At 41.6% G+C, this 20,404-nt stretch overlaps 1 protein-coding gene across 1 annotated transcript; it reads right to left on the bottom strand.

Annotated features, from left to right (window-relative positions):
• Positions 1-908: 908 nt before the first annotated feature.
• On the bottom strand, positions 909-3,044 carry LOC308240344 (erythroid transcription factor-like; the record flags this gene model as incomplete). The annotated part of the gene is made up of 4 exons (XM_080653221.1): positions 909-1,286; positions 1,777-1,902; positions 2,416-2,522; positions 2,624-3,044. 4 exons carry the CDS (start codon positions 3,042-3,044, stop codon positions 909-911), a joined length of 1,032 nt encoding a protein of 343 aa, XP_080509347.1.
• Positions 3,045-20,404: the final 17,360 nt, after the last annotated feature.

Raw genomic sequence — 20,404 nt, 5'->3', positions numbered from 1 at the left:
ACATGTCTTCTGTCCCTTGGAGGTGGGTCCCTAGCTTATAGACTGAAACTATATGTATTGATGCCTCCACAAACACGTGTACAGAGCTGCTCACGCTGTCAGCCGCTCAGAGACACTGTGACAGGGCACATGATATGGGATACGCTTACATACAGATTCTGACACACAAGTGCTGCCCTTACCAGACCCACAAAGACCTCCTGACACGCAGTACCTCAGGTCACACTGCTAGGTCTCCACATACCGTCATACACAGTCCTTGTTCAGCATTCCAGAAATGTTTGTTTATCAAATGCTGAGCCTGGTACACATGCTGTGCCTGGTACACCGTCTCAGAACCACCCTGCGTGGTGTGCAATCACATGAGTGCAACCTCACATGTTGCCTCAGCACACCCCGTTACAAACATACCCCCACGTCCTCTCGTACAGTCACTTGTGCTCATTCCTCACAGTCGCCTGGTGTCAGGCACACCATCTCTCACAACCTCACCCCCATGGTCACCACCTCACAGAGCAATCAGCCACCACACACGGTCTCTGCCCATGACGTGTGCATGTACACGCCATTTCATACACCCTGGTTGCTGTCACATGCGGTTTCACATACATATCATGTTATACTTGCACATCGTAACCCACTATCATGAAGGGTCACACGTGCTGTCTCTCACAGCCTCACGCCATCACCAGAGAACCACAGGAACCATTGCACACCCACCTACCACGGCTCTTTATTCATCCCACTCAGAGCCACACCTCCAACTTCAGGACTTTGGAGCTTTATTTCACAAATCTTTGATGGTCAAGACCAAGGGGTGTGGGGGGCCCAGTGGGTTGGGTTGTAGAGGGACTTCTGGCTCCACCTGGAGAGGGACCCCACCCCTGCTCTGAGGCCATGCTCTGCCCTCATGAGCTGAGTGGTGCCTCCACAGTGCTGCTGCTGGTGGGAGGCATGGGGCCTGTGGGGAAGGAGCCTGTGGGTGAACCCAACATGGGCCCAGGGAAAGGCATGAAGTAGCTGACAGGCCCTGACAGCACCTCGGGGCCCAGGCCTTGGTAGAGTTGGGCAGTACCAGGTGGGCCCAATGTCAAGCCTGAGGCCACTTCCCCAGAATTCCCACCATCGCTGCCCCCAGCCACCATCATGAAGCCACCGGCTGGTGCATCAGATGGTCCTGTGCGTCCCAGACTTGACGCTGGCTTCTTTTTTTCTTTGTGTGATGCCTTGCGCTTTCTAGTCTTTTCATCATCCTTCTGCATGGTCAGTGGTTGGGCGACGTTCACCTGACAAAAGGGAGGCCATGAGTGTTCCCCAACCTCAGACTTTTGCCTCTGTGTCTCCATCAGAGACAACCTTTCCACTCCACTCCTTAAGAGTAGGGAACTGGGTCTAGGACTAGGGGAGCAGGCCCTAGCTGTGGCACAGATAATACCCTAAGGAATCATGAGCTTGTGAAGCCCTAAGCTGGGGAAAGGCTGGGGGAACCTCTAGCTATAGGACTAGCTGATGACTGGAGGGGAGGAGGAAGGAGATGAGAAATGGAGGAGAGAGAAGGGAGCAGGAGGGAAAAGGAAGTCAGGGAGAAGATGGAGGTACAGAGAAGAGAGGGATGAGGGGGAAGGAGGAGGGAGGAGAATAAGAGAGAAGAGAGGAAGGGAATGAAGAAGAGAGGGAAGGGAGATAGGAAGAATACAGGAAAGGAAAAGAAGGAGAAGGAAGGCAGGGTTAGTGGGATGGGGGAGCAGGGGGGAGGCTCCAAGAGGCAGAGCACACCTTGTGTCGCTTGTAATGGAGTCCGCAGGCATTGCACACAGGTTCTCCATTGGCATTCATCCGCCACACTGCTGTGGTGGTTGTCTGGCAGTTGGTGCACTGGGCACCTGCCCGCTTGCTGACCTTCTGGGGGCAGCAAGAATGTTAGGGTCAGTGCACTGGGGGGTGGAGGACACAGGAGGTGAGGGTCAGGGTGAAGGAGGGCTTCCTGGACAAGGCGTAGACTGAGGGTTCTCTAAGGGGTGAGGACATGGCCTCTTGTCCCAGAGTTTTCCAGATGGTGTGGGAGACTGCATCAGTGGTTCTCAACATTGGTGGACATTGGACTCACTTGGAGAGTCAAAAATAATCCTGATGCCCAGGCAGCGCCCCAGACCAAGTAAACCAACACATCTAGGGAGGGCCCCACGGTGATCCCAGTGTGTAGCCAAGTATGAAAACGGCTGTGCAGGGAGTGGACGGCGTGCCTGCTTGCAGCCTGAGGATGGGCTGAGGGTAGACACTCCTGTGCAGAGCTGGGTCTCTGAGTGGATGGGGCAGGGAGGGGGATCGGGGTTCTCATAGAGTGTGAGGACAGAGATCCTGCACTGAGTGGGAACAGCAGTACCTGGGTGAGGGGAGGCAGGCCTGGGGTCTTACCGGGCGCTTTTTGGGCCTGTTCTCCCTATTCATCGTCTGACCATCGGCATTGCACAGGTTCCACAGCGGAGTGGCTGTCGCTCTGCAGTACTCACATTCCCTGGCCTCTGGTGAGGTGGACAGGGGGGAAGAGGGACCATACTCAGCCCATCTTTGCCTTGGGCCCTCCCTCCACCTCAACTTCCCTATCCCTTTTGGGGAACCTCACCACAGGGGGCCATGGGCTGGGTTCCATGAAGGTTGGTGGAGGAATAGGCCGCTGGATTGGGGGGGCTTCCGGTAGGAGGAAAGAAGCTCCTAGGAAATTCGGGGGCCCCAGAGGCACTGCTGGGGACAGGGATGCAGGAAGGCACTGCAGGTCCAAGTGTCAACAGGTCCGGACTCAGTTGCTGTGTCCTTAAGGTCTCTAGGGAGGTGCTGCTCACATAGGAATCTTCTGAGGCCTGAGGCGGGGCATCCTCCCCGGTGGGGCACACAGTGGAGGTCATGGAGACCCCAATGTTGCCATAGGCCCAGCTGGTGTATAGTGAGCCCCCTGGGGTCTCCTCCATACAGTTGAGCACCTGGAAGCCTGTTGAGGGGGTGGGTATAGGAAGGAAGAAAGAAGGGGACAGAAGGTCTGACACCATCCTGCTTTCAAGGTGCAGTGGTACTCAACAGCCCCAGCATGGTGGCCAACCTTCCCACCTTCCCATAGGTTGCCAGAATAGCTGCTGGCCCTGAGGGACTCCTGGATCTGAGCCCCACTGGTCACCCTGGCAGCTGTAGTGACCTGAAGCCATTTCCCAATGGGCTTTGAGCCTAACTGTGTGGAGCCCCATGGGCCACTCAACAACTAGGGCCACCCCCACCTACTTACAACATTCATTCCTGATGTGGCAGTCTGGGGATATACATTCCCAGGCCTGCACATATGTAGAGAATGAGGTCCACATAGCCTTGTGAAGGCTTCTGGCCCTTTCCAAAATGGCCTCTTTGTGGGGTTCTACCCTAGCTAAGGGTCTCCATGGCAACCCCAACAGCATGGAACCCTGCCAGGAAAGCCAGTTCAGCAGCTGCCTGCATGTGCTCCGACTAGGGCCGGGAATCGAACCTAAACCCAGGTGCATGCCCTTGACTGGGAATTGAACCTGAGACCCTTTGGTGCACAGGCCCATGCTCTAACCACTGATCACACCAGCCAGGCCCCATGAGAGGTTCCTATGGGCCAGGCCTGGAAGTTGTGTATGTCACTCTGCTCACTCCATTGATCAGAACTGTCACATGTCCACCTGTCATTGTAAGGGAGGCTGGAAAAGTGAGTGAGTCAAGAAGAAAGGGGAACAGGGTTGAAAACCCTATAGCAGTGTCTGCTTCAGGATTCTGTAGACTCCCCCCCCCAGAGCTACGCTGTTTCATGTGGTAGCCACTAGCCACAGTCAGGACAGTACAAGGTGAGGACAAGGCTTTCAGAACAAGGCTGTCAGAGAGAGAGAGTCACATCAGGGCTCCTATACAGCGTCAGGAGAGTGTTTCCAGAGGCCAAGTTTCGGGGTTCCTATAAAAGATCAGGTCAGAGATTCCCAAAACCAGTCAATTTAAGGATTTCCGTTGGAAGTCAGGGAAAGGTTTTCTACAGAATCTGGTTATAGGCTCCAGCACTGTTATAGGCAAGGCTTCCTGTAGAGGGCCGGGGCCATGGAGCCAACACAGGATTAGGTCAGCAAGACCTATACAGTGTCTGGGCAGGGGGTCCTGTGCCAGGTAAGGCTGTAGGCGCCTGTATAGGATGAGGTCTGGACTTAAAGCAGGGGGTCAGGACAGGTGCCTCCCACAGGTTCAGGAAAGGATTTTCCATGTAAGTTCAAGACTGAGATTCATGTTAAGAGTTGAATCATGGGTTCCTGTGGACTCTGTTGGGTGGGGCATGAGGTAGAGATTGTTGTGCAGAGTGACGTCAGGGGTCATTGTCAACAATGAAAGCAAGGCTCCTGAACTCAATCGGGGTTCCCAAAGAGTTTGAAGATGGGGATTTCTTTTTTATGTAATATATTTTTATTGATTTCAGAGAGGAAGGGAGAGAGAGAGATAGATAGAAACATCAATGATGAGAGAGAATCATGAATCAGCTGCTTCCTACACATCCCACACTGGGGATGGAGCCCACAGCCTGGTTCATAGGTCGATGGTCAACCAGTAAGCTTCACTAGCCAGGCTATAAGGTCTATTTTAAAATAGATCTCATGCTTGGTGACCTCTGTGTAGTCTTAAAGATAAAGTACAAAGATCTTTAAATGTACTTGTCTAAGAATTATCATTATTGATAACAATGTTTTCATCATCTTCTGGAGCTGATGATAAAACACCATTAGTCATCCAATGTTTGGGCAGTAGAGGGTAATCTACAGAAGTGCTTCTGATGCCCTTCTTCATTTCTATTCTTGTAGCTCATTTACTAGTCTGCAAGATTCCTGAGAGTAAGATCTTTGTCAGAATCAGTTCTGAAATAATGCAGCATTAGAGAGGGAAGATGTGCTGTCAAGTAAAACAGGATTTAAATTTACTAGTTGTGTACATCTGGAAAAGCTAAGAAATTTTTTTGAGTTTCAGAATTTTTACCTGTGAAATGGAGATAATAAACCCACTTTCTATCATTGCTAAGTGTTAGAAATAGTAGATAAAAAAACCCCACTTAGTACCTATTCAATAAATTATAGCTATTATTATAATTATTAGAGGCCCCAGTGCACGAATTCATGCACCAGTGGGGTCCCTCGGCCTGGCCTGTGGGACTGGGCCAAAACTGGCTCTCTGACATCCCCTGAGGGGTCCCTGATTGCAAGAGTGTGCAGGCCAGGCCGAGGGACCCCACCAGTGCATGATAGGGCCAGGGAGGGACATGGGAGATTGGCCTGCCAGGGAGGGACTGCAGGAGGGCTCCAGGGCATGTCCAGCCCATCTCATTCAGTCCCAATTGGCTAGACCCCAGCAGCAATCTAACTTACCAGTCGGAGTATCTGCCCCCTGGTAGTCAGTGCATGTCATAGTGACTGGTCGACCCATCAACTGTCTGCCCCCCCCTGGTGGTCAGTGCACGTCATTGCAACTGGTCAACTGGTTGACTGTCTGCCCCCTGGTGGTCAGTGCACATCATAGCAAGCAATTGAGCAGCCTTAGCATATCATTAGCATATTACGCTTTGATTGGCTGAACAGCCCACTGGTTGATCTGATACTTGGCATATTAGGCTTTTATTATATAGGACTAGAGGCCCATTGGAGGAAGATTCCTGCAAGAACAGGGCTTCCAGCGGGCTTCCCTCCCACCACTGCCACTCCTCCCGCCTCCCCCCCCCCCCCCCCCCGCTTTCCCTTCCCTCCTGCCGCCTCTGGCCCCCACCACGCGCTTTCCTTCCCGCCAGCGCTGCTGCCCCGTGCTTTCCCTCCTGCCACCACCGCCGCCTCGCCTTCCACTTTCCCTCCCTCTTCCTTCTATGCTGTCTTCAGTCTTCACTCCGTCTGCGTATGCAAATTAATCGCAATCTTTTGTTGGGTTAATTTGCGTACTCGCTCTGATTGGCTGGTGGGCGTAGCTGAGTGATGGTTAATTTGCATGTTTCTCTTTTATTAGTGTAGATTAGTAGTAATATATTGTAGAATACGGGCTAAATAGAAACTCCCTGTTGACTAATAGAAGGGATACACACTTAAATTATGCTATTAGTTACATTCTTTGCAAAAATAGCAAAAGAATCCAGAGGTGTATTGTTGTGCATTATTATTTACATAACTGCTCCTCCCAAATGTAATATTTTTAACAAGATATTTAGAGGGTCAAGGTATTCACCCAATGAAGGCACCATTTAAAAAAAATCACTTTACTGAAGTATGATTAACATACAAAAAGCTGTAGATATTTAATGTGTGCAACTTGATGTGCTTGGAAAGAATTATATACCTGTGAAATCATCATCACTATTAATGTCACAAATTTATCCATCACCTCCGAAAGTTTTCTCTTACACCCTTTTTTTTTCTTCTTTTATGGTAAGAGCACTTAACATAAAATCTAACCTCTTTGCAAAATTTTAAGTATACAATTCAGTATTGTTGATCATAGGTTGCATGTTGTACAATAAATCTACAGAACTTATTTAATTTGTGCAACTGAAACTCTGTACCCTTTGACCAACACCACCCCATTTTCTCCTCTATCCAGCTCTGGCATCTACCAATATATTCTCTGCTTTTACATGTTTGACTATTTTAAATTCCATATATAAATGAGATCATGCAGACTTTGTCTTTCTGTGTCTGGCTTATTTTACTTAGTAAGAAGGAATTTCTAAGAGTATAATTTAATAGTGTAACAAGTGAGCTAAAGATTGATTTGAGAGCAACAGGAATTGTCTTGGAATAACCTCCAATATTCCTTACTTTGCCTATGGGTAAGGGCATAAATATAATGATGGAATTGTGAAATTCAGGCATAGACAAAATCTTTAATATCTTCCTTTCTGCCAATACTTCTTAGAGAAACCAAGACCCAATGAGCTGAAATAATGTCCCCAAGTACAGTGTCAGAGGCAGGACTAGAAGCCAGATCAGGCTTCATGGCTCCCAGTCCAACCTTCCCTGATACTTGCTATATTTCATGACAAAGAGGTGGGAAAGAAGAAGAGGAGAATAAAGATGGTGGTGGTGGTGGTGGTGGTGGTGGTGCTAAAGAAGAAGAAATACCATCTGCATAGAGTCTTCTCTTCACGTTGTTCTACAGAGGGACACTAATTTAGAGCAGCATGATGTTATGGGCTGAATTATGTACCCCCGAAATTCATTTGTTTGAAGTCCTAACCTAAAGTACCTCAGAATGTAACATTATTTGGAAATGAGGTCCTTAAAAAAGTAATTAAGTTAAAATGTCACTAATTTGATATGACTGATGTCCTTATAAGAAGAGTTAGGACAGACAACACAGACAGAAGGACAACCATATTTGCACTGAATCTTTTTGTTGATCAGAACAGGTTCTGGCCACTTGGGCCCTTCTCATGGGGAATTTTTTTTATAGGAAAAGGAATGTATGTAAGCCCTAGCCAGTTTGGCTTATGGATAGAGCATTGGTCTGTGGACTGAAGGGTCCCAGGTTTGATTCTGGTTAAGGGCACATGCTGGGGTTGTGGTCTCGATCCCCAGCGTGGGGCCTGCAGGAAGCAGCTGATCAATGATTCTCTCTCATCATTGTTGTTTCTATCTCTCTCTCCTTTTCCCTCCCTCTCTGAAATCAATAAAAATTTTATATAAAAAAGGAAAAGGAATGTGAGAAAGGAAATAAATTGAAAGAAAGATGACTCAACAAAGGGATTAAACCCTAAAAAACTAGAAAAGAATACAGAATGGAGTTTTAAAAAAAGACAAAGAATATAGAGGAAAATGTAATCATTGTGAGTAACTTTTTCTTGAGTGTTCCAAGATTTCAATGCTAGCCTAAAGGGTTTCTCTCCCTTTAAACCTTCCTATCACCCCTATCTTCTTAATCATTGCATTTAATTACAAAGCAACTATATATTTTATGCTGGTTTTGCGAGTGGAAGAACAAGACTGTCATGATTAAATGAGTATGATATTGCCAAAAATCCTCACCATACTTTCACATAATAAATCTTATTAACTGAAATATTTTGATGCACATGACATGTCACATCTAGAAAAAGAAAGCCTGTGCCACCTTTGTACATAAAAACAGCTTTAACCTACAAATATTTATGTGTCCACTGTGAAAGCAGGCCACTATTGGATGGTTCCATTTCACCAATTAACTGAATACTGGCCCACTTATTATTTACCTCAAAAAGAAGATTTATGCCTCTAGATCAAATCAGGATATATTTTGTTTTTAAAATGTTGATATACAGTTGAAGTTATTTCTTGCTTTATTGTCTGCTCTCTTTCACAGAGATAATGATGAGCTGAAAGACAAAGGACAAATAGTTATGTACTCAGATACTTGTTTTAGCCTGAAAATATTTTGCAGAGTTAATGTTTTTAATCTGCCAGTCTTCATGTCCAAAATTCTGCAAAAAAGTCTGTATCTATATTCCCTACTTCCCAATATTCTGGAAAGAAACATTAGGGGCCTTCAGAAGCAAGGTGCTTTGATGGGGTGTTGTAGATGATTTTTAATTTTTAAATTAGAATTCCTACTTGGTCACCAAATAATGTCTTTCATAACTTAGTCATGATGTACATCTCATGTTAACTCTTCAGTGACTCATTTTATAAGCCCTGATGGAAAATTTATAATTATGAGGGTTTTTTTCCTCTTCAGATAAAGAAGAGGCTTCTGGGATAAGTCTTTTAAAGGTAAGACATTATATTTCTGACTTTTACTTTAAGATCATTTAAATTAAAATTGACGCTGAAAAATGATATGTGAAATATTATCTAGTTATTTCAAATACCATGAGTTAATTAAAATAGCAAAACACTAAAAATTTATCAGAAACTCAACAAGGTGCTACCTAGTAGATGAAGAAAAGTGCATTTTAAATGCAGCTTAAAGAGTAAAAGCTCGTGATGCTCATATGAATCATAAATTTTCATGGGAAAAGTATCCACAGAAATCTGGGGCATGATAAGTGATGGTATAACATCTTTTCAATGTTAACTTTTGGAATTTTCATCAGAGAATGAAGATATAGTTTCATCAAGGTCTGAGTGTCAAGAAATTGTGTGCACTAAACTTAGATTTAAAGATGGATGGCTTTATGTAACTTTGGCTGTAGTTCCTTCACACAAGTAAAATAATCACAATTCTTTATTTTCTCATATAAGTCCTGACAAATGTTGGTTTAACAAATTAATAAATTAACAACAAATACTTACTTGGGGGCTTCTAGGCACATGAACTTTTTCAAAAGAGACACAGGGAATGATTAAGAATAGGCAATTTGCATACAGACATGATGAAGTGATCTTGTCTCAAAAGGTATTCTATTTTCCAGAGTTTGGGGCACTAGAATTATGGGGTAGAGGAAGTATACTAGTAGTTCTAATTGATGAAACAAATAATGCATCTGCTCTTTGGGAGTTAAAAATAAAATCTTCCTTTTTCTTACCACAAAGTATGTTTTCTTGACAGACTAAAATAAGCCAACAAACAGCCTTTATTTAATTTTGGGTTACATGCATTCTGATGGGAGAGTGAGACAACTTAGTGACAACATGTCAATATTTATAGTTATCAAGAAAAGCATGCATTTTAACAAAAGTTTTATCAAAATTTAATATCCGAGAGTCTTTATTTGCAAATTTTCTTCTATCTATTATGATTATGCCATCCACTTATTTAATCTGTCTACAATCACTACCAGCATATGATAGAAATGGGTTGATAAATGTTGAGAGATCGATAGGTGTGGACCTGGATGTATAACCCTGGGAACAAATCCTCTGTTTCCAGTTTATATATGCGTGTAGGGATATTACAAAAGTAAATCAATTTCCTCTTCCAAAATATTGTCAAAGGCTAAAGGCAAAAATACTGTACTGACTATCTTGTGACCTTCATCTGACTCCTGAAGCTTTTTTAGCGACATGTAGTTCTCAGACTTCTCTAAGAAACCTTTATGTGACTGTACAAGTTAGTTTTTCTACATAACAAACTACTGCAAGATTAAGTTGTTAAAATAACCCTTGTTTGGCTTATAATTATATGGATTGGCAATACTGGCTGGGACCAGCTAGGGAGGGTTTTTTTTTTTTCTTTTGGTTTGGCTGGGCATCCTCATGGGTCTAGGCACAGTGGTCGGCAAACTCATTAGTCAACAGAGCCAAATATCAACAGGACAATGATTGAAATTTCTTTTGAGAGCCACATTTTTTTAAACTTAAACTTCTTCTAACGCCACTTCTTCAAAATAGACTCGCCCAGGCCATGGTATTTTGTGGAAGAGCCACTCTCAAGGGGCCAAAGAGCCGCATGTGGCTCACAAGCCGTAGTTTGCCTACCACTGTGACTCTAGGGCAGGGGTGGGCAAACTTTTTGACTCGAGGGCCACAATGGGTTCTTAAACTGGACCGGAGGGCCGGAACAAAAGCATGGATGGAGTGTTTGTGTGAACTAATATAAATTCAAAGTAAACATCATTACATAAAAGGGTACGGTCTTTTTTTTTTTATTTCAATAGTTTTATTCATTTCAAACATTTTAACAAGAAGAATGTAAACACTAATTATTATAATTTGAAACTTCAAAAAATGGAGGAATCATAGCACAATAACATACCTTATATTGAAGATGGCAAAGGCAAAATAAAATTGCCTAACAAAGGGAAGGTACAAAAGCCTTTCAAATTAAACTTAAATATAATAAAATAATTTAAAACTAAAACAAATAGAAAAGAACAAAATGTGTAAACAGTAAATTAAACATTTTCTTTAGTGCAACTTCCAAATGATGCCCGGGACGTAGATGTAGATGGCAATGTAGACTGGGTTGAAAGGTTTTTGGTCTTTAAAACATCAACTTCAGTGGGAACAGTGTTGTTGGTCTCCTCTTTAGCTAATGCTCTGATACTGTGCTCTCCAGGGGTGTGTGTCCCTACATCACCACGATAACGTGTCTACACATTCCCAGGGTGATGTCGGGGGACGCGTCCGCGGGCATTCCAAGGAGCCTCTGGAAGATGGAGAGGTTGTTCCTTCTACTGAATGGGCGGATATAAATCCGCCCACTCAGAAGAAGGAGCTGCGGCTGTGATTCCCGACAACAAATGGACGAAAGACACTGAAGGTTTGAGGGCATGTACCAGGTGGGGGGGGGGGGGGGCGGGGGCGGTAGCGGAGGCTGGGAGGAGGTCAATGGGGAAAAAAAGGAGACATATGTACTACTATTTGTAATACTTTAAACAATAAAATAAAATTTAAAAAATGAGAGAGAATCATTGATTGGCTGCCTCCTGCACACCTTTTACTGGGGACCAAGCCCACAACCTGGGAATTCGCCCTTGACCAGAATCAAACCTGGGACCCTACAGTCTGCAGGCCGACACTCTAGCCACTAAGGCAAACCAGCTAGGGCTGAGTTATTTATTTAACTAGGTCTTTTATTCTGCCCCACAGCCAAGCTAGTAAGCTCTATATGATATACATGCCAAGCTGATATTCGAAATTTGATATTTGATACAGCCTCTTTCATTTCTGAAGATCTTAAATCTTACAAAGTCCATACTTCCTTACATCAGCAGTAATGTATCCTAGTGGATTCTGGATCAGAGGAAAAAATATTGTTATAAAGGACAATATTGGGACAATTGCTGATATTTGAGTATGGAATGTATAATTTTACTCTGGTTATGCAAGAAAATGTGCTTATTCTTAGGAAATGCATGATGAAATATGTATAAATATAAGAATATTATAATGTCATTACTCTCAAGTGGTTCCAGAAAATATAATACATATATGAGAGATATAAAGCAAATGTGCCAAAATTTTAACAATTAAGGAATATAGGTACCCAGCTTATGTGCACTTTTTATATTTTTCTTGCAAGTCTTCTGTAAGTTAGAAATGTTTTTAAAACTAAAAACAAGTTTTTGCTCAAATTGAGTTGAAATACTTGTGAGTAGCTCACAAATATTTCTATCCTTTTGGATCTAATTCTGCCCCTTACATAATTTTTCTGAGCAGATTGATTTTTTTCACTCTAATAGAATTTCAGACATTAGAAAAATGGTATCATGACTCTCTGAAACTATTTTCTCATCAGATTATCTGGATGGGAACTTCACCTCCCTTCTGACCATCACCCCCACCTCTCTCTCTCTCTCTCTCTCTCTCTTTCTCTCTCTCTCTCTCTCTCTCTCTCTCTCTCTCTCATACACACACACACACACACACACACACACACACACACACACACACACACAAGCACCACATACATATGCTAAGTATCTTACTTTGGGAACCTAGTCAGCTCCCATATGTGAATGGACAAGAAATTGTTTTCTTCCCTGCACAGAAAATATCAACGTCTAGGGCTTCTTTATGCCATTGTGACACAGCTTCTCACCTGCTGCAATGCCAAAGAAAAGCTGGATAACAAAACATTGCCTCTTTGGCAGGAATATGAGACAAATGGAGCCTCAGGAATTCACAATGCGTGGAAAAGAGAAGAAATGAGACATAAAAGTCTGATGTAGAACGGTTGCTATGGTGTAATGTGTTTTTATCCACCCCTCTTTTCAGAGCGAGAAAAAAAAATGATCTAGCTTTTAGCAGTTCTTTTTAAGTGAATGAATGAGGCTTTCCCAAAGAAGGCTGTACACAAAATAAATAACTCCATCATACAATCTAGCAGCATTGTGAACAAGAATCGCCACAAGACCTAACCAATGAACAAATACACAAGATGAATCGGAATCGTGAATATGTGTATTCGCGTTTAAAGTACTGACTGATGGCATGGATTCATGAGACCTGCTTAGAGTAGTCTGCTACATTTAGCATTACTAAAACCTTGCTGTGGCAATGAAAGCCCCAGAACTGTATTTTTATCAAGATCCCCCCCCAAAGGTATTTGTGGGTATTTTCCCAGGGTCTGGCACAGGAAGTTTGAAATATAGCTAGCTTCTTGAGGTCCTTCCATATTCTTGATTCTGAGCATAGAGTTCTTGCAGACTATGTGTTAGAGTAGAACATTAGCACCATCTAAAGGCTACATACCAAATGGCTTGCCAGTGTGAATGTTGCTTAAAATGCTGTTTGCTATGATGATATAATTCTTTGGGGGCGCTGACATTGTGAAAAATGTTGCTTACCAAGAATGAAACAGTCTGCAAAACGCTGCTAACCACCAAGTTGTTGAGAAGATTAAATTGGAAACCTATCATGTCTAGCACAATACCCAGTGCGGTAAATATTCCATGAGTGCTGTCATTGGCTTATTACTTTAAAATTACTCCCCTGTTGGAGGCCACACAGCACACAAAGAAAGGCACATCAGCACAAGCCCCGGTGATTGATTCTGAATCTTAGGCCTGACAAATGCTTGCCACACACGACCCAGGGTTTTGCATTTGTCTTTCAAAATGTCCTCTCTGCTCAGTGCTTTCTGAGTATCTGCCACGGGCCCTGTGTCTCCACTGCATGATCCTGCTTCTGCTTTTAGCACAGGTGGCCTTGCTGTCAGGGTATTTGAAGTTTTCCTTTGATGGCCCTGCAACTAAGCAACTTAATTATGAATGAGCACTCTGCCTAAAAGCCTCTCCTTTTCCCCTAAATGGCTCCTGGCATATATCCAGGGCCTCAATGCACAAAAGCTAAGCTATGTCTGACCCACCCTCCCACCATTGAATGACCCCCATCTCTTTCCATATATCTGCTGCTTGCCACCTTTGTTAGATGGGAGGAACAGTGAGCAAGGAAAAAAATAAAAGGAAAAATGTAACACTTTTTAAAATGAAATATTCCCTATTTCCATTTTTTTAAATTTCAAAATGAATGATGCATTAACATCAATTCACTATGTTCGGAGATTAGTCAAAGCAATATTTCAATGAGTTTTCTTCCATTTTTTATCACTTATGTAAAACATCACCCATGCACAACTCTTAAAAAGAAGAAAAGGAAAAACATAAATCAATAAGTAAAAATAGGAGATTTCTTAGTGGTGAAAACACAACAGAAAGAGATTTTTTAAAAAAAGCTCAGCTGGTGTGACACAGTGGTTGAGCATCGACCTATGAACTAGGAGGTCATGGTTTGATTCCCAGTCAGGGCACTTGCCCAGGTTTTGGGCTCAATCCCCAGTGTGGGGGTGTAGGAGGCAGCCAATCAATGATTCTCTATTATCATTGATGTTTCTATCTCCCAATTCCGCTCCCTTCCTCTCTCTCTAAAAAAAATAAATAAAAACATATTTTAAAAAAAATCTTAACCCCTTTTAAAAAAAAGTTCCTTCACTTTCAGAATAGGTTAGTGTTAGAGTAAGGATGTGTGTGTGTGTGTGTGTGTGTGTGTGTGTGTGTGTTGAAAGAACATTCCTGGTATGGGAAGAGACCTTTGTAATATGGTATAAGAAACTGAGACATAGAAAGCATAAGTGATTGGCTCTGGATCATACAGCTAGTTAATGAAGATAGGAGTGAATTCGGGTTCACTGACTCCTAGGGTATTGTTGGGCAAAGCCACATTGGTAATAAAGTCTCTGAAATGTCCAAGTAACTCTTGCTTTGCCAGGTTATAAGCCGTTTTATCCATAATTTGCAAGCTTATCATCTTTGCTCTTGTTCTTAGATTTGTCCACCATACAGTATTTGCTTTTTTCCCTCAGGGATTTCAATACATCCCTGAAATCTCAAAAGTAATATGCAGTTTAAATTGATATGCACTGTGAATGTAAACTAAACACCAGACTTCAAAGACTTGGCCTGACAAAAATGTAAAATATATCATTAATAACATTTCAGATTGATTTCATGTTGAAATGATAATATTTGGGATACATTGGATTAAGTAAGATGTGTTGCTAAAATTAATTTTACTTGTTTATTTTTATTTTTTAAACCTGGCTACTAAAACATTGGGGGGTGAGGGCAGGTATGGGAGTGGGGTGGGTGGGGGCAATGGTAAGATATGTACACATATAATACCTTAATAAAAATTTGAAAAAAAAAAGAAATTTAAAATGATGTGGCCACATTAAATTTCTATTAAGCAGCATGGATATAGGTAATATAAAATTGAATTTTCCATTTTTTTCATTTCTTTTTCTGAAATTTCATTGTTATTATAAAGGCAAGCAGTGGATTTTTGTACATTGATTTTGTATCCTGCAACTTTACTGTATTTGTTTATTGTTTCTAATGGTTTTTTGGTGGAGTCTTTATGGGTTCTTATATAAAGAATCATGTCATCTGCAAAAAGTGACACTTTTACAAAAAGAATCAAGAACATAGCATTGGTCAATGATGTGAATACTGGTTGAGAAGTTAGGAGGCACAGGATCAAAAACATCTATAAAATGAGAGAGTTGGATGACATGCCTTCCATGTTTCCTTTCAGACCAGTGATTCTGTTAGTACTATGATTTCTCATGGCTTCTTCCAACAACAGGTACTTAAAAAGTCATGAATCACAAATAGAGTTGTGGAATCTGATAAGGGAAAGAGGAAATCATCCCAATGAAAAAGAGGAAATAATTGAATGTTAGAAAACATACTGCTGGTGTAGACCAAAACTGAAGAGAATACATTAAGAATTTAGTTTTTGGCCGAAACCGGTTTGGCTCAGTGGATAGAGCGTCGGCCTGCGGACTGAAAGGTCCCATGTTCGATTCCGGTCAAGGGCATGTACCTTGGTTGCGGGCACATCTCCAGTAGGGGGTGTGCAGAAGGCAGCTGATTGATGTTTCTCTCTCATCGATGTTTCTAACTCTCTATCCCTCTCCCTTCCTCTCTGTAAAATATCAATAAAATATATTAAAAAAAAAAAGAATTTAGTTTTTGAAAACCATAAGCAGGGTTTAGAAGGTCAGTTATTACAAGGAAGTACTTTACTTCTTTAAAATTTATTTTTATAACATATGTGCATGTACAGATGCTTTAAATATCCTTTGTGATGATTATGGCAATATTAGTTTTGGTGATCATATTGAAGGTAATGAAGAACTCTGGAAAACAAAAAATAAATGTCTGAGTGATTACAAACCATAAGCATTAACTCATACTATCTGCAAATTGAGGATAATATTAACCTCAAAATTGGTTGGGAGAATAAAATGAGATAAAGTAGAGAAAATGCTAAGCACAAGTCTGCTTCATTACACACTGTTAATCAAGGTTAACAATGATGATGATGATAATGATGATGATGATGACAATGATGATAACAATGATGATGATGACAGGCCTCACAAATTAAGCTGTTCCTAGGGAGCCATATCCAATTCTCAACAATTTTAAAATAAAACATTCAAGTTAACATGTATGTATAACACTAGGACATTGGAATCATTCAAAAGATTATAGCCAAATATGATAGGGCTTTAAACTCACCAATGTGGCTTTGTTTTCATATACAATTTAGAATTATTTCTTTTTTTCCCCAGAAGTTTATATTAGAATAGCATAGTATCTAAAGTTCAATGGGGTCAAGGTCCTGCATGCTTTGTGTTCATTCTGGGATCATAGTTTGCTAATGAGAACTGACATATACCAACACAAAATGGTTTTATGGTCCTGTCCTTCTGTTCACAAACTTTAGAAATAAAAAAAAAAGTGTTTGGGAATAGCAAAGAAAGCACAGAGTTTATAAGGTCAGAAGACAACCTCCAGCTTATCTGTGAGATTTTTGTAATAAAACTTATCTCATATGAATATTTTGAAAACCAAATGAAATGCAATCTATGTGAGTGATGTATAAATGCTAATGTTGTTACTGAAAGCCATATCCCCTTACTTTTATAACAACCACTTTAAAATGAACACACAAGATCATCTGCTTTATTTTGTTCATTAAATTTCACATATAAGTGAAATCATGTGATATTTGTCTTGCTCTGACTGGCGTATTTCACTTAGCATAATGCTCTCCAGGTTCATCCATGCTGTTGCAAAAGCTAAGATGTCCTTCTTTTTCATGGCTGAGTGGTATTCCATTATGTAAATGTACCACAGCTTTTTTTTTTTTTTTTTAATCCTCAAATGTACTGATGGGCACTTGAGCTGCTTCCAAATCTTGGCTATTGTAAATAACATTGCAATATAGTCTTTCAAATTAGTGTTTCAGGTTTCTTTGGATATATTCCCAGAAGTGCAATTGCTGGGTTATAAGGCAGTTCCATCTTTAATTTTTTGAGGTAACTCCATACTGCTTTCCACAGTTGCTGCAACAAAATAGAAATAGACTCATAGATACAGAGAACAGACTGGCAGCTGTTAAAGAGGAGGGGTAAGTGCTGGGTAAAAAAGATGAAGGGATTAAGCACACAAACAAACAAACAAAAACACCTTATAGAGTAGACAGACAACAGTATGGTGATTGCCAGAGGGAAGGGGAGGTGGGGGGATTAGGAGAGGGGTAAAGGGAGAATAAATGGTGATGGAAGGACACTTGGGGTGGTGAACACACAATACAATATATGAATGATGTATTATAGCATTGTACCCCTGAAACCTATACAATTTTATTAACCAGTGTAACTCCAGTAAACTCAATAAAAATCATCTACTTTGTAGATTATATATATATGTCATCAGTACACTTAAGTATAGTCATCTCTAGTCCTCTGTAGCCTGTGCACATAATAAAGCTAGGCTATGCCTTTTTCACCTCAACATCTCCAGCATTTGGCATTCTGACATATAGTAGGTGCGAGCACATATATTTAAATTATGAACTTAAAGGAAACAGAAACATTACATATTATTGGGCCACATCATGAAACTACACAGCTTATGCACGTGTTTCCTTTTACAGGCCAATAAAATATGTAGAAGGTACTGTTTCAGGCTTGGTTCCCAAGAGTCAGATATTGAGACGGAGCCTGTGGTGCAGGGTATTTATTAGGGATCAACACCTGTGGAAGGCCAGGGGAGAAGCAAGCTTGGGCACAAAGAGAAGTAGAGCTGGCATACCTTGGTCAGCCTAGTGTCGTGGTCGGCAAACTGTGGCTCGCGAGCCACATGCGGTTCTTTGGCCCCTTGAGTGTGGCTCTTCCAAAAAACACCACGGCCTGGGCGAGTCTATTTTGAAGAAGTGGCGTTGGAAGAAGTTTAAGTTTAAAAAATGTGGCTCTCAAAAGAAATTTCAATCGTTGTACTGTTGATATTTGGCTCTGTTGACTAATGAGTTTGCCGACCACTGGCCTAGGGGACAACTCTGGAACCAAGTTTGCCCACTAAAGTCTTTCATCAGGTCAAGGTAGTCAGGCTGTCATTCTCCCACCTCCATCACTCATTGGACCCTCCATCACTCCTCCACTACCCCTGGGAGAGAATGCCCTTGGGCAAGGTGACTCTGCAGCTGAGACAGTCTCTGAAGAGATCAACAGCTAAGGCAACAAGTCTTTCCCTGGTGCTTGTCCATGTTCACCAGAGCCATCAAATTTAAAATGTTCTGTCTACCACATAAGAAGAGACATCCATATTTGAGGGCACAGAATGACTTTACTCAATGTGGAATTTGGAATTACATTTACAATCAAATTAAAGAAAAGGCCTATGCTGTTATAGATTTATAGCAGCATATACCAAAACATTTCATTAATATAGTGAAGACTTACAGGAAGACATTGGTGTGTTGGCATGTAATGTCATTTTCTCATGAAATACTGTCCTTCAGCAAGTAGTTTCTGGGTACCTGTTTGTGCATTGAAACAGACATTATTAAGTAAAGCACTCCTCTGGGGATGTAATGATATAGCTTTGTGCAGAACCTTTCATCCCAGATCCAACCTTCTCCACTGTTCTAGCTTCTGAAGGTAATGAGTATGTCTTTCTGCCAGGATGTGGCTGCATCTAGGGTCATGAAGAAAGCACCATTAGCAGGATTTGGGTTTCCTTTCTGATCTAAGCCTTTTTACCCATTGATCCCCATGCATTCAGTGTTCCATCTTGGCAGCTGTCTTTCTCAAGTGTATATGGTGTGTGTATTTTTAAAAGATTGTCATTATTTTTAAAGAACTGTATTAATTTAATTTTATTAACTTCTTTTTAATTGATTTTAGAGGGAGAAAGAGAGGGAGAGAGAGGAGGAGAGAAAGAGAGAGAGAGAGAGAGACAGAGAGAGAGATAGAGATGAGAGGTACATCAATTGCCTCCCGAAACCGGTGATCAAACCTGAAACCTATGTACTAGTACAGTGGTCGGCAAACTCATTAGTCAACAGAGCCAAATATCAACAGGACAACGATTGAAATTTCTTTTGAGAGCCACATTTTTTAAACTTAAACTTCTAATGCCACTTCTTCAAAATAGACTTGCCCAGGCCTTGGTATTTTGTGGAAGAGCCACACTCAAGGGGCCAAAGAGCCGCATGTGGCTCGCGAGCCACAGTTTGCCGACCACGGTACTAGTATATGCCCTGACAGGAAATCGAACCAGCAACCTTCTGGTGCAGGAACAATGCTCCAATAAACTGTGCCATCTTGGCCAGGGCCAAGTGTATATGTTTTAATGATGCCTGAAGAAGTGACCAAAACCAGATTTGTGCCTTAATTTCTCCAAAGTTACAAGGACAAAATCAACTTAAAGAGTTCCCTGGTCATAGTGTGTATGCAATCCTACTCTACCTTCTACAAAATAATGTGTTGGGTGGATTAGCAAACATTTGAGTTTACTAGAAAATCAACCATTCCGTATTTCTTTAGGACCTAGAAGGGTTGATTGTCTTTCATTTTAAGTTTCTGGGGAAAGTTCAGGAGCTTACACAAATGAGACTTAAGCGATTGGTGTGGGAAACTGAGACATCAATTCAGTCCATAAGCCCTTCTATCTCCCAGTGCAGTGTTAACTCATTATTATTAAATGCTTATAAATAATGAGGATAAGATCATTTTACAAGAGGCTTGTTCTCCACCATTATGGATTATCATACAGACGTTTAGGATGTAAGCTACTAAGATTATAACATATTTTAGTCTGCCTTTATTCATGCATAACAAATGGGAAAGACGGATGAACATTCCTTACACATTCCAGCAGTAGTGTTTTTAACCAATCAATGTTTTCATTTGGTTCTCTCTCAATCCCTTAAGGGTAGACATTAAAATAAAGCTAAATATGTTTAATTTTTGAAAGATATAATACAAATCCCATAGTAAGCTAAAATCCAATAATGTCTAAATTTTTTCAGTTCCCAGGGTTATTTTTAGGTCTTTAGGGAAAATATAAGTTTTTTTTCCTCTTTCTCAGCCTTGAAGTGCCCCATTTTGACATGACTGTCTCGTCGCACCCTTTTTCGGCCCATTCACCATATTCAGCATCCAAGATCCTGAAAAGAGTGAG

Source organism: Plecotus auritus, assembly GCF_963455305.1.
Source record: "Plecotus auritus genome assembly, chromosome: X".
Lineage (NCBI taxonomy): Eukaryota > Metazoa > Chordata > Mammalia > Chiroptera > Vespertilionidae > Plecotus > Plecotus auritus.
This window is presented reverse-complemented; position numbering and strand designations above follow the sequence as displayed.